The 14,923-nt window shown below is 54.0% G+C and overlaps 1 protein-coding gene across 1 annotated transcript; it reads right to left on the reverse strand.

Annotated features, from left to right (window-relative positions):
• Nucleotides 1–302: 302 nt before the first annotated feature.
• SLC12A3 (solute carrier family 12 member 3) lies at nucleotides 303–14,920 on the reverse strand. The gene is made up of 26 exons (XM_032122033.1): nucleotides 8,592–14,920; nucleotides 8,182–8,340; nucleotides 7,876–7,951; nucleotides 7,650–7,745; nucleotides 7,363–7,502; nucleotides 7,065–7,175; nucleotides 6,766–6,877; nucleotides 6,382–6,512; nucleotides 6,036–6,120; nucleotides 5,520–5,674; nucleotides 5,086–5,193; nucleotides 4,724–4,847; nucleotides 4,528–4,629; nucleotides 4,278–4,433; nucleotides 4,101–4,200; nucleotides 3,563–3,674; nucleotides 2,877–3,017; nucleotides 2,587–2,693; nucleotides 2,359–2,441; nucleotides 2,107–2,175; nucleotides 1,826–1,927; nucleotides 1,542–1,653; nucleotides 1,160–1,246; nucleotides 934–1,069; nucleotides 756–823; nucleotides 303–462 (listed from the first exon to the last, which is right to left on the reverse strand). The coding sequence occupies exons 1-26, from the start codon at nucleotides 8,895–8,897 to the stop codon at nucleotides 321–323; spliced, it is 3,120 nt and encodes a 1,039-aa protein (XP_031977924.1). The 5' UTR covers nucleotides 8,898–14,920; the 3' UTR covers nucleotides 303–320.
• Between the last annotated feature and the right edge of the window lie 3 nt (nucleotides 14,921–14,923).

The following is a 14,923-nucleotide window of genomic DNA, read 5'->3' on the forward strand; positions in this document are numbered from 1 at the left end:
GCATTCAGTCCCTGCACACCACTTGGGCTCTCCTGGGGGTGCAGGTGCAGGACCCCACAACTCACCTGCCTGGCTCTGGCTAACCCCCGGCCAGAGCAGTGCCTGCACTGCAGGGCCAGCATTGCTGTTCATCAATATGCAACCTACAGAGCCTGAGGTGAGCCAAACAAGTGTTCGTAAGAGGGTGGCAGCTGTGCCTGGTGGGCATTTCCAGAGGGCTGGTAACCACCATGCTCCCCCAGACTCCTAGAGGAGCGTGCTGCAGGATCAAAACTGGCCTGAAAAATTCACATCCCAAGTCATCAGGGATCCAGGAGGTTTTATTGGCAGTAAAATGTTAACACATTCTCTTGGTTTCCTCGTGTGAGGATGACAGGGGGTCTCAGGTCCTGCGAGAGGGTCTCGAGCCAGGCCATGTAGAGGGAGCTGGGGCAGCGGCCCTTCCTGCCGATGGGCGGAGTGCTGCAGCACAGCGAGGGGCGTGAGGCAGGGCTGGCACAGAGCACTGCCACAGCCCCTTTCTCAGTCCAGTGCAGGCTATTTCCCTAAAAAGGAGCAACACCACATCCTCCCCCAAACAGGATGCAGGCTGGAGCCCTTGGTGTCTTCCAAGGGCTTTTCTCTGTAGTGTGGCACCATCCCACCACAGCATTAGGGTGTCTGTGCAGGATCTCCCTGCCCAGGGAGGGGTGAACATCCAGAGGGACCATTCCCATGGGGCAACAAATGGGTGTGAGGGCATTGCTGGCACCTACATGGCTATGAGTGCTGCATCCCGTGAGTAATCCAGCAAAATCTCATTCAGCCTCACTTGTCGGAGCGACTGCAGAGCAAAGAGCATTGAGAAACGCAAATTAATGGTTTCCAGAAAGATTGAATTTTGTCTAAAAAGCTGGAGACCCTTTGCAGGAGCTCCCCCAGCACTGGTGCTACCTTGGCTCTGTTTTTATCGACCTCCTCATCAGAAATCTTCCAGGGACAGCCCTGCCTCATCTCATTCACTGTGGCCTCATCTTTGAAGCCATCGTTCAGCCTGAAGGGAGCGATGAGTTCATCGAACCTCTTGATGCTGCAACACAAGCAGACAGTGCCGAGGAAGAGGGTCTGGGCAGGTTTGGGGGTGCTGGGGGGGCATGGGGAAGGGGAGGGGGCTGGTTACTGCTCTGGCCGGGGTTTCTGGTTGATGTCAGGGAGGATGTGGACCTCATGGAAGCCGAGGCGGAACTTGCTCAGCAGAGAGACAATCCTGATTGAGGGAAAAGGACACATTTTCCCCGAATTAGCAGGAAACAGTAGCTCTGACAGGGACCTGCCACAGCAGAAAACCCTGCTGCTGGCCTCAGTTTGCACTTCGGGTTTTCCCACTCTGAAGCCACATTGATTTACAGAGAAATGAGACAAAGCAGCCAGGTCAGAGCTCACAGATCCCATTATGGCAAAGCTGGGAGGGCTCAGCAGGATGGGAAGCAGCTTCTGTCACTACCCACGGGACAGTAGTGGTAGCCAAGTGGCTAAGAGATGCAGTGGCCACCAGCACTTACGCCTTCCTCTCCTCGTCCATCCTGTTGATCTGTCCGCCAACGAACACCCGGATTTTGCACTTTCCCCACCGCTTCTTGCGCCCCAGGAGGTAGGGGATGAGCAGCGTGAGACCTGTCCCCAAAACACCCAATGGGAGATGCAGCAGTGACCCCCGGGCTCACAAGTGCTTGATGCCAAAGGCCAGGGATGCCCTGGCCCCATTCAGCAGGGACTGAGCCCTCCTGGGCACCACAATGGAGGTGCTGGGCTCGCATTATCTGGACAGATGGAAGGTGAAGGTTACCTCCATCATCAAAGAGCCAGTAAATGTCAATGGTCTTCTTGCCCTGCTCGCTCTGGAAGATGGTGCTCGCTTGCTGCTCACTGGCCAAGGTGGTGGGGTCCACTGCCGGGGCAAAAGGGTCCTGGTGTCAGCAAGGGGCACCACTGGCCACGGATTAAAGGTATCACTTCCTCCTGGTCCCAGCCCTGCTCCCCATCACTGCTTGAAACTCCCACCTCGCCTGCAAAATAATCCTCAGAGCTGGGGATGCTCTGGGCAGCCACAAGCCAGGACCAACCTACCTGTGCCTGGGGCTGCTCTGCTGCCAGTGCCATTCTTGGGGTGTTCTGCTGCCTCAAACGTGGGGTTAACTGAGGAGGGAGGAGAAGAGCAATGGAAACCGCAGCAGTTCCTCACTGTCCCCATCCCCTTTGATCCTAGCACAGGAGTGATGTCCTGGCAGGACTGTGACCTTCGTCTGGGGACATGGTGCTGGCTGGCACATCCCACAGCTCCATGCCTCTGAGCATCCCTGGCCACCCAAAACCACTTACCATGTGCCTGCAGCACTCGGGAAACATTCAGCCCTTCCTTCATCCGCATTAAGCACACACCATACTTGAAATCAAAAGCATCGCTGGAAGGAGAAGAAGGCAGTTAATGGGGGGGTGGCACTATCAGCCCAGCTGGACCCTGCACACGTGGCTGCAGCCATCAGCAACCGTGGGGCCACCACCAGGTGCCAGTATCCCCGAGAGGTGGAGGAGCCGGGGTGGCCGTACTGCAGGATCCCCACGTAGTCCTCCAGGCTCTGTGGAGACGCCGTCCGCCAGTTCCTCTTGTAGCCCAGCACTAAGATGTTAGGTCTCATCTTCCCGAGGCCAGCAGCCTATGGATAGATGTCCCCATGAGACCCCTCTGCAGGGACAGACGGACACAGGTGGTGTCAGTCCAATCCATGGGGGAGCAACACAAAGAGGGCTGTCTGGAGGTTGTGGAGGGGGGTCAGAGCCCCTCCAAGCTGTGACAAAGAGGAGGGACTCTGCTGGTTGAAGGCCAGTGATGACTGTACCTGGATGAGCATTTGGACACCACTTCTCAAATCCTCAGCCACCACATCCGTGTAGAAAGCCTTGATCTTCCTCTTCATTAGCCACTTAGTGTGGCCATCTGCCATCAGCCGGGACTCCGGCATCTTCTGCTTCCGTGGTCCCTGCAGGAATCAGGGGCAGGAGCTCAGGCAGCCCCTTCCAGCTGGTGGTCTTGCCACCAAGGACTTCTAGCTCCTCTCTTCCCAAATCATTGGCAAGAGGTGGATGTAACCACTGCACATATGGGAGGTTGCAATCACAGCAAGAAAACCAGTGAATCCAGGGAGCTGACAGCCGGTGCGTACAATCCCAACAGTCCTGTGTGTGCAGATTAGCTGGATCTTATTGCACCCAATTGCTCTGGAGACTTCAGGGCTGCAGGACCCCCCTGTCCTCTCAGCAACTATTTCATCCTTCCAAATCTTTTGCAATTAATTGGCAAAGGGAAGCCATAAGCCCACAGGAACATCCTGATGCTTCACCAATATTGCTTAACAACACAGAGAGGCTTCCAGTTGACACATTTCATCATCCAGCAGCACACAAGTGGGCTTTTCAATTTCCACCCTGTGAGCCCACCAGGATACAGCTGGATTTCCCAGCCCATCACCCACAGGTGGCCAGAACCCCCAGGACAAGGAACCCACCGGCTTCTACAGTGACTCACAATCAGCACGTTGCCGCAGAGCATCAGGCTGAGGTTCTTGGTGAAGGTCCCCACAAAATCCACCAGTGCCGGGCGGAAGTTGGGTGGGCCAGTCAGCACCAGGCACTGCGGTCTGCAGGCAGGGGAAAAAGGGAGTGAGGGATGGTACTTTGGAGGCATGGAGCCTCTCTGGAATGAGCTGTGTCTCTTCTCCCATGCTTGGCCACCAGCAACTACAGGGAGCATCTTTAGAATGAGAAAATGTTATGTGGCCTGAGGGTCCAGTCTTACTCTTTGGTCTTTTTATATCAGATGAGATCAATGTGTCTGTGTCTGCCTAGTACAGGGAGGGCAGGGTTTGCCCTGCTTCCTACCTTTGCCAACATGGCACAGACATAGAATTTTGGAAACAGACACATTTTGCTGTAGCTCCTGGTTACCGAGGGTGGTGGCGAGGATGTAGCCATGGGCACAAAGCCTTCCTGGGTTTACCGGAAGCAGGAACTGGCTCTTCATCCCACTCCCCTCCATGCCTTGCACTGCAATGAGCTGCCCTTGCCTGTAGTTCTTGATGTGCTCATCCACTTCACTCAGCCCCACGGAGTAGTTGAGGGCCATATTGTAGGAGCTGGCTTGCATGGAGGAGCCCCAGTTGACATCTGCATGGGGAAGATGGATTAGCAACAGGGCCAGACACCTTCTGGGGCACAGCTGGTGCCACGTTACCACCACACACCTGGCTTTTTGTAGAGGACATATCCCAGGAGGAAGATGACGATGCCGAAGGCAATGAGCGCTGCCCACCAGGTCAGCAGGAACATGATCACCACTGAGACAGTGGCTCCAAAGAGTGCGGCCCACTTGCTGTAATACCGAAAGGAGGGTCGCCAGCCTGCACGCAAACACACAGAGCGGCCGCTGCCGGGATGGGGAGCCGGACGGGGAGCTGGCCGCCGCAGGGCACAGCGTGGCATGGCACAGCCCACCTGGGGAGTTGGTGATGGAGGCGTGGAAGCAGCTGAAGTTGATGAGGGCGTAAGAGCAGAGGAAGAAGTTGGAGATGATGGGGGCGATGGCGTTGAGCTCAGCTGTGGGAGGAGGAGAGTGAGCTGTCAGTGGCAGAGACTGAGCCACCCTGCTGGTGGCAAGCTCCAGGAGGGTGCTGGGGCAGCAAGCACCTACCGATGAGGATAAAGCCAATGGCAATGATGTAAGTGAGCATGTAGCCACGGATGGGCTCGCTGTTCCTCCCATAGCCCTTCCCGAAGAAGCCAATGAGAGGGTAGAGCTGGTCCTTGCAGAGACACTGCAAGGAGAGACGCAGTGGGGGCAGCAGGCTGTGACAGGGACGTGGGACGGCAGTGGCATGGTGGCTCTTGCATCCATTAAGAGCAAGGGCCGAACTAGACACATGCCCTGTGTTGACAGCAGCATCCTCCTTGCCCCAGGGCTGCTCACGGATGCAGAGCCCTGCACCAAGGAGCATCACCCACTGCTGAGCTCAGGGAGAGGAGCTGGGGTGTGCAGACACACCACCCCCTCACCTGGAAGACTTTGGGGGCTGAGACAAGGCAGGCCAATGCCGAGGAGAGGGTAGCGCCAAAGATCCCTGCTGTAATGAGGGGGCCAAATCCAGACACCATGCTCATGCTCTGCATGAAAAACAGGGGATCAGGAACCCCAGCATCCCTGGTGCACCAAGCTCCACCCCAACCCTAAGAGATTTCCAGCCCCAGGCCCCATCCTGCTGCATTTCCTTTAACATTATCCAGGCAGCAAAGTCCAGCCACATCCAAAAGCCCAAAGAAGACACACTCCCTGGTGCCTCCCTGCTAAAACATGGCTGTTTTAAGAGCATGGGTGCCCCCCAGGATGCCAGGGGTGTGCCAGGCATGCAGCTGCCCTGGGAAACCCATCCACTGCAGCACAAACCTGGCCAGGAGCAGGAACCGGGGTTGGTGATGGTGTTGAGCAGTACCTGGTAGTAGTTGCTGAGCCCATATCGGCAGCTCTGCTGTTGGGCACAGGAGGTGAAGTTCCAGCCGAAGCTGCAGGCCAGTCCCTCACAGCCCGGTGAGCCCACGGCCACGCTGTCATTCAGGCTGCCTGAGGCGTCTCGGACCACACAGGCACCTGGGGGCCCACACAGGGCTAGAGCAGGGCTGGCATCTCTCCATGCTTTCACAAAGCCCAGCCCCACATTCCATTCATTGCCTGTAACAACTCCCAAGTCCCTGCCATGGGGCTGCCCCACTACACGATGGCTTTGAGCAATGCCATGAGCTCCACTACCCATCCGGGCTGACTTTGCCCCATGTGGAGGCAGGAACAATGTCTGGCACCTGTGGCGTTCACACCGGGATATCCGTGCCAGTGTCCACAGCTTGTTCCTGGCTCTCACCCACCTGCATCCTCCCAGGCCACTCATTTTGGGCGAGAGGCAGCCCACTCACCCAGCCCACTCACCCACTGCACCTGAGGACATGCTGCTTACCGATGGTAGCAGAAAGAACCAGGTAGGACACAGTGGTCCAGAAGATGGCCATCAACGTGCCCTTGGGGATGGCCACGGCAGGATCCTGCCCAAGGGAGTTGCAGAGATATGTAAGACAATTCTCCAGCAGCACTGCTAACATGGCAGCTTATTTGTGGCTGCTGTACAAGAAGAATATTAATTCACTGTATTACAAAGCCACAGAGCATCTCCTGGGTAAGCCTCCCCCAAAGTTCCCAGAAGAAATAAAATAGAGTCAAATGGTTGGATCAAAATGAAAGCCCCAGGGAAAATAGGGCTTGAGCCCTGAGAAACACTGGCTCAGGCACCAACAGTCACAACCCACCTTCAGGTCACCCGAAATGTTGGCCCCAGCCAGGATGCCAGTTGCTGATGGGAAGAAAATGGAAAACAAGCCAAAGAACGAGCCCTCAGGTCCACGCCAGTTGGGCACAAAGTTCTGAGCAAAGATATCAGCTGGGGAGGAAGCAGAGGAGAAGAATTTGGGGCCTCCTGTCTGCTTTTTTTCCTGGCTAAAGCACCTCAGAATTGGCTGGAGGCATAGTGCTGATGGTAGGGACCCCATGGGAAGGGACACTGTGCTTTTAATGACATCTCTCAGCAAGGACCACTTTCCCATAGCAACATCTCCCCCAGCTACAGCAAAGAGCCAGGCTCCAGAGATGCACTTGGACCTGCTGAGTGCAACCCCAGCCTGTGGTGGACCCACCTCGGTAGCTGAAGAAGCCCTTCGCTTGCTTCTCGGTGGTGGCTGGGATCACCGTCCCCACCAGGTAGTTAATGAAGGACACCAAGATGACCAGGAAGAACAGTATCTGTGCCTGCCAGACCGGAAAGAGCCAGCTGAGGGCTTGGGGGTTTGGGCACAAAGCGTGAAGAATACATTAGGAGAAACCCATGCCCGTTTCGGGGGAGCTACAGGCATCCTCTGCTCCTCAGATGCCTGGTGGGCAGCAGGGACAGCTCTTAGCAGCCCAGACGAATAATGTGAGCAGGAGCAAGGGTTACCTTGGCCTCCCACTCCATGCCAGCCAGGGAGATGCCCAGCAGCACTGTCACAGTGATGACCCCAATGATTCGGATGTCATTGGTGGGGTCCACGATGAGGGAATTGTGCTCCTGGGGAAGGGGAATGATTCACAATGTGGAAACAACTCTCTTCCTTACCAAACCACTGTTTTTAACATGAGTTTTAGCAGACACTGTTTGATTATCATTGGTAATCAACACAGATTCTGCAAGGAGAAGGTGGGGATGGAGCGGTAGGGGGGGTTGGGACCCAGAGGACACAGAGCCACTTTCTTACCTGCAGCAGGTCCCGGACAGTTTCGGCAAAGCCCACTGTGTGCATGGCCACAGCCACCGCGTTTGCAAAGGCAAAGATCAGCCCGATGGAGCCGCCCAGCTCTGGCCCGAGGCTCCGTGAGATGAGGAAGTAGGTCCCACCTGAGGCAGGGAACACCCCAAGGCATTACTGCTTCCCCCATGTTTTTGGGGTCCCCACACACCTCACAGCCCATGCCAGGAGTTCACATCCAAGGGGCAGCCCCAGGATAAAGAGACGCCTGGAGTGGCCGGGAGGGAACGCGCTACCTGATTTCACTTTGCCATTGGTGGATATGGCAGAGATGGACAAGCCGGTTATGGTGGTCACTGTCACGGACATGAGGATGATGAGCCATGTCAGAGCTGTGGGGAACGGACATTGCTTCACTCCTGCATCTCCCAGCCTTCCCTAGGAGTCCCACCACCCCCCAGGGTCTTTGGGCAATGATGGGCCAGTGCCACTGTCCAGCCCACGGTGAACCGCAGCACCCACCGATTCCTGCCTGGGCGGTGATCCAGGGCAAGCGCAAGTAGAGGATAACTCCCCAAATGTTCAGCATGCAGCGAATCTGGGGGGACAGAGGGGAACTGGCCATCAGGGCATTGACAGCTGGGGATGGCCAAAGCATGCCAGCTCTGCTGCTCCTCGGAGAAAACCACCCCACCAAGGAGGGCAGGGAATTGCTCAGAGCACAAGCGCTTGGAAAAAATATAGATATTGGGAAAAATGCAACAAGACTAAAATGCTTAGGGGGTGGGAGGGCAGGAGGATGCTCCGTGTGGGATGGGTCACACTCACCATGACGCCCTTCACCCATCCAAAGCGGACAGGTTCTGGCATGGAGGCTCTGCCAGGCTCCCCTTCTGCCTCCTCCAGCCCAGCCTCTGGCCCGGCCTCTGGCAGGCCATTGCTCTGCTGCAGGTCAGACACTGGCGTGCGGAAGCGGCCTGGGTCAGGCTGTGGGATGAGGGGAAGGCAGGTGAGGGTGGACTGCAGGCAGCCATCCCTGGAGGCAATGCTCTGGTTGAGCACACAGCTGGAAACAGCTGGGTTCTCCGACTTCTCCCAGGGCCTTCTTGGGGATGTGCAGTCGGCACAGCACCAGTCATGGCACCAAGAGGCAGGAAACACAGTGACACACCACAGACACGTCGCAGGGATCAGCAGCATGGCCAGGAGATGCTATGGATACAGCCAAGCCCCGTTACCTTGAGGATGGAGTGCAGGTCAGCCAGTGAGGGCCTGCCCTTCCTGAGATCGCCTACCCCCTTGCTGTTGGCGTAGTGCTCGTAGGCAGGCACCACGTCCACCGTGTTGTAGCCGAAGGTCCTGGTGCAGAGGGTGCTGCTGGACAGGTGGGTGGGCTGGGCGCTGTCGCAGCCGGACCCTTCGGTGGGTGCATAGGGACCCCGGTCCCCTTCCTCCATGCAGGGCAGAGGAGGCAGGAGAGTACTGATGGTGAAGCGGCCACTGCAGTGGGCTGGGGGCAGATCTGGGATGGGCAGCTCGGCCATTGCCCCTGCCCAAGTGCCTGCCAGGTGGGGGACGGGGTGGAGAGGGGCTTGCCGGCTTTATACCCTGCAAAACTGGAGCGAGGCGACTGGCACACACCCACTGCTGATGCTAATAGAGGAAAGGAATCAGCTTGAACCACCCCGAGCTGGTCAGGGGGAAAAAAATAGCTGGAAGGGATACCAAAACCGCAGTAATGGGCATCACTGCCTCCCAGCGCTCGATGGGGGCAGCGATAACAGATTTGAGATTAAGTCCCAAGGACAGATCAGCAGAGAAATGCAGCATTGAGTTTGCCTCCGGCCCCAACCCAGGAACATTCAGTTCCCACAGGGATTTATTATGGAAAAAGGGAGTAAGACTCCCACGCACCCTCACCCTTCCCTGGGATACTGCCCCAGACCCGTCAGATCTCGTAAATCATCTTGGCTGGTCTCCAAGATGCCGCCTGTGGCATTGAGCTGGGCCGGATGCAGGGAGGGGAATGGCCACTTTATCTCACAGTGAAACCATGGGGAAAGGGGGAGTGTGACATCAAGGAATGTGAGGGATACCCCTGCTGGGACTCAGATTCCAGGGGGCTGGAGAAGCCAGGGTACACAGAGCAGTGGCAGTCTGTCTGTGCTTGTCCATGGCTGGGAGCTGGCAGCTTTCAGTACCAGGCAGCAGAGATGCCCATGGTCCCACAGCCCCCTTCCCCTCCTGACCCAGGGACAGGGCACCACTGAGCACCCAGGGTTCAGAATTCCCCCCAGCCCCATCCCTGAATTAATAAGCCACTTGAACCCCTGCTCACATCACAGAAAACAGGAGCTGAGGCCGTGTGGCCGTATACCCCACAGCCACAGAGCCGAGGGCAGGGGGAGGGATGGGCGCCTGTTACACCCCTGCAGCCCCTGTCACATGTGTCCCGAAAGCAGTTACAGATAAGATCAGCAAAGACAGCAAACAAGGCCGGCAATAAAATCTGAGGGCAGCCCATTGGAATTTCAGCTCGTGTAGCTTTGCAAGTTAATGGAAAATTGGGCCTGCCTGCCCTGCTGCCTCTGGCTGTCTTTGCATTCACACACAAATTCTGACCTGATTTTTGAGGACTTGCTCCAGCCCCCTTGTTTGTGTGAGGGCAGACGGCCGTGATCACCCAAGCCCCGCGCACCCGCTTAGCCGGGAAGCTGAGGACAGGCAGCCTGGTCTGCATCCGTGCTCAGCCCTCGCAGCACTGCAGAGCACCTCGGAGCCTGGAGAGCGAGGACAAGGGCGAGGTGGGGACGAGGAAAGTGTCTCACCCTAGCCCCTCATGCAACACCCCCCACAAACTGGACACCAGCTTCCTCTCACAACAGATGCGCCAGCAGACTCACACCCAGCAGAAATAGTTTTATTGTAGAACCTCGTTGTTTCGTCAAAAACACTGATTTGTCCAAACCAGCGCAAATCAGCCTCGTAAGTGGGGGGGGGTCTGTTAAACACAGCACGGTCAGAGATGCTCCAGAAGAGACAGGAGGGCTCCAGAGGCGGGCGAAGAACGAAGCGAGTGGTATGATGCAACCCTGGTGTAGTGAAATAGCCGGATTGTAGGAAGCGCTTGTCGTCGGCCTGATTCACAACACCAGCTGCAGCAACAATACCGGGGCCGAGCGGCGCTGGGAGCTGCGGGCAGGGAGGGGAGCTCTGCAGCACCTCCCTCCAGCCTCTCCACTCACAGGGAAGAGGTGCCAAGTAGTTTCTGCAGGGCTTTCCCTCACTTCCAGCCGATTCCCCCAGTTTGTTCTGGCTATTAAATGCATCAAATGAACCCAAAATCGAGTTAAGCAGAGAATGGTGCAGTGCTTTATACAGCTTCTTTTAAAGACTGCCAAAGTGTTCTATTCCAACGGGCTTTAATGAGGCTTTAATTGATCTGCTTCCAGCCCTGTGGAAGAGGGAACCTACCGCCCTGAGTGACACAGGACACATGAACGATGCAGGGGCTCAGCGCTGCAAACCCACCAGCAGAGCAGACTCAATTTCTCAGCACGGCAGCAAAGGAAGCCTGGGAAGAAAAAAGAGATGGTTATTCAGCCAACTGCCAGTAGCCTTTCCCAGTGGGAACATAGAGGTCATCTCCCATCTCTTCCAGACACCATTTCCATCCTTCCAACTTCAGACCCAGAGAGAAAGAGGACAAAAATGCTGGTAACAGGGACATGAATGGTGGCAGTATTTGAGTGCTGTCCCACCCCAGGGACACAGAACTGGAATTAACAATATCCCCTTCCTTCTTCCAGGCCGGAAGGAAAACATTTTGCTTCTTTGAGAGGCTGGGGTGACAAGGGTTGGGAGAGTAACAAAACCAAAAGAGGTTCATTAAATTCACTTTTTCTGAACACAATTTCTTCAGCTCCTGTGAGGAACAACATCCAAGCACTGTCTTAGACAAATGCAGTAGTAGTAGGAAATGGAGGTGAACAGAGAAGCCACCTCATTTAGCAGGTCTACTCCAGCCAGAGGATCTGGAAAACACAACAAAAAATCAGATTGAGATGCAGAATCTGCATTCAGTGGGGAAATCCAAGGAAAGGCAGAGGAGTAGGAATGTAACCCACAGGCTGTAGGCAGTACCCGGACTGTGACCAGCATACTTTGGGATAACGGTGAAAATACTTAGAAGGATTTTCTTGTGGGGACTAGAAAAACCTCACAGAGATGGCTGAGAAGACAGGACCCACTGACACCAGCTCTCTGACAGTGTTTAGGAGGCCCTCGAGGCACATTTCAGCAATGCCAGTTCCCACAGGAACTGATTGTCTTCCCTCAGCTCAGTGTATTTTTACCAGGTTAACCCTGGGCAGAGCTTTAACTACCTTTTTCCCGACTGGACAGGTAACATAGAGCAGAAGTTTACAGTGAATATTTCCAGATTTCTCTGCAACTCCCCTGTAAACCCAGACCACATCACTTAACCCTTGCTCCTTGGAGGGGGTGCAGCCTGTAAAGCTTTAGGAGCTGCTGCACTGGTAATGCAGCACGTGTGGATGTTCCAGAACCAAAGAGCCACACAAACTGTGGGACGTAGGCCTGGAGACTGCCTGCCTCTGCTGCATCCACGCCAGAACAGGATGGCACGCGCTCTCACAGCAAGCACCTTTTCACTTTCTCCTCCAACCTCCAGCAGCAACACAAGCTTCAGCTGTATTTGACTCAAACCAATGAGCCACCCTTCAGATGCATCTCACCTACCTGGAGGATCTTTAATGCCAGGGATTAGTCTCACAGTAGGAAAAAGCAGATGAACTATCCTAAATTTAATCTGTGCTTGCTTCATGTATAAAGAGCAGAGCTCCACTGACTTAGAGAAGATTTGTCAGTTTTTACTCAGAATGAATTCAGCTCAGATGAACATCCCCAGCTCTGCTGCACCCTATGCACACTCCCTGTTGTAAAGGGAGTGCTTGGTGACACCACCTTTGAACAGGCGATACCAAACACAAGGCATGACACCCCAAAAAACCCTTCCAGCACATAAGCTATTTAGAAAAGGCTAAGCTTGTAAATTAGCAAAGTCAAAGCATGATGGTACAAAACCTGAGGAAGCAGAAGCTGGTTGTTCTCTCCAGCAGAATAAGCATAGGGTGGGGGGAAAACAGGGACATCTGGAAAACCATGGGGGTGCCTTATTCAGCAAAGCACCAGTATGTGCGTCAGCATCCACCTCAAAGCAGCAGCAAAGCCCTTAAAGTCATGCAGAGGAGTCAGGTTTGCCAGAGCCAGGCACAGGCACTGAGCTGGAACCTGCCACTCTGGGGAATGTGGGAAGATGGATGGGATGTAACATTCACCACCTGCACAGACCTAAGAAGAAATCACAGGGCAATCAAAAAGTAATGAATTAATTCCAAGTATCTGTGGCACTTTCTGTTATACCCACAATCTCTTATCTTGACTGAAATGGGGCTGGTCTTACCTTTCCAGGGTTAGTCTTGGGACTTGGACTCCCTGGCATTTATTTCCCATCTGTCCATCACAGAAGGATCATCTTAGATTTTGAAAGCATGAAATAATTCAGTTTCTGATTAGCTTAAAAAGGGACCAAAGGCTGGAGTCACAACCACTGGGTACAAAGGGAGCAAACTATATACAGACATCAACCTTCCCTTTTACCAACACCCATGAAGGCTGAGAAGCACCAGAAAGCACCTGCTACAGCGTCCCTGAAGGGCAGATGGAGAAAGGGCAATGTACCGCTTATAGAAGGTCCCCAGGTTCAACACTGGACATCAGAACATGCCAGTGAGGCAGCACAATAGCTCTCCTGAGCAGGGGATGGGCAAGAGACAGGAGAACAAGGTCCTGAAATGGCAGCAGTGAGACCTGAGCCCCAAAAATCTGTCCCTGCATGAATAGCAGATCAGGGAGAGGGAATTAATTACAGCAGGGAAGGCGGCCCTCACCCTTCCCAAACAGACTCCAGCAAACCTTGTCCCTCTCTTGCTCAGGTCAGTGGTTGCCTGAGGACAGGTGCAGACTTGCCAGACTCTGTGTATGGGACGTGGTTTGATGCTGGGAGTAACTCAGGGACAGGGGCTGAGCACCAGCAAGGAAAACACAGGAGCAGGGTCACCCTGCAGGACTGCATGTGGGGCAGCCCTGGCCCCACCGTGACTGTCCACAAGCAACAGGGAAGGTGCCTGTTCTCTACGGAATGGGATCAATCGTTACCGGAGACATGCCAAGAAGCATTTCCACACAAATATGCCAGAAACGTTAACAGCCAATACAGCTTTCCACTCACCGGCTGACAAGTTTGTTAAGCAATTCTACCCCACTCCCAGCCCCAAGTAACTCCTTGGTAACTCACCAACTCCCCTTTACTTGCAGGGTGCTGTCCAGGAGTCTCTCAGCCTTCGGTTGGGACAATCCTGGCCATGCTACAGGAGCACTCCGTGCCGCACACAGTCCCTAGCTCTATCCACTGGGAACCCAGCAGATGGTTTGCTAATGCTGAGAGACATGGACTGGCGTGGCTGGCAAGCCCTTTGGTTCCTGTCCAAAAGGTGGACAAAACTTATGCTACATTTCTGGTGAAAAAAGTAATTAGGAAATTGTCATCAAGTCAGTCAGATATTCTTCCATCCCACTAAACTTAGACATTGCAAAATGGAGATGAATTCTCTCCCATGATAGCTATTAACATACAAAGGCTGAAGTCAGCCCCTACATTTTGCTGCCTGGTCTGCATTCCAAACTCCACATGTTCTCATATCCCAGTAACACAAGAGGGCGAGACAGCAGCAGAGGAGCAACAAGAGTAATCACCAACATTCCTCCCATTTTGTTTCAAAGATAGGAAGTTATATTAAAAGAAAAGCTTATACTATAACATGCTGCTTGAGCTTTCACTATTATTTAATTTTAGCTCAAAACATTTAAAGGTAACCATTTTTAAAGCCCCTGGCTTTTGTAGGACTCAGGTTTCCCACTAAACCAACAGTAATATCCATCCATGCCCAACACACCCACACCTGGGCCTCTCTGGCTCAGCTTCCTCACTTCTGGTGAACTTGGAATCCAACTGACTAAAAACTCACATGTTGCTCCCAAAAAACTCTCCTACCAAAACACACCTGTTTCTAACCCAGCTGCTCCTGCAAAAGCTTCAGCAGAGCTCAAGGGCTGTGAACAGCTGGTTCAGCATGGAGGGGTCTGTGCAGCACACAGAGCTCACCGGCACCGCAGCAGCACATGTGCCACACGAGACAACAGGATGGACTGATGGCAGTGTGTCACAGGTGGGTGGGGCATCAGACACATTTTCAACACTTAACATGCATTCAAAACCCCCTAAAGTTTCCCAGCTTTATGCTCATTAAGCAGTAAAACTCTTCTTCTCCATTTCCTCTTCTGCTATAAAATTCCTTATTTGGGTCTCTACTGCAGAGCTACGACTTCTTTCTCTGCATAGCCTATTAAGTAATTAAGAATAAATTTCAAAATGTAAACCAATTGAAAATAAAATCAATAAAAACATAAAAACACAAGAATCAGTGAA

The sequence above is a fragment of the Corvus moneduloides genome, chromosome 12 (assembly GCF_009650955.1).
Source record: "Corvus moneduloides isolate bCorMon1 chromosome 12, bCorMon1.pri, whole genome shotgun sequence".
Taxonomy (NCBI): Eukaryota; Metazoa; Chordata; class Aves; order Passeriformes; family Corvidae; genus Corvus; species Corvus moneduloides.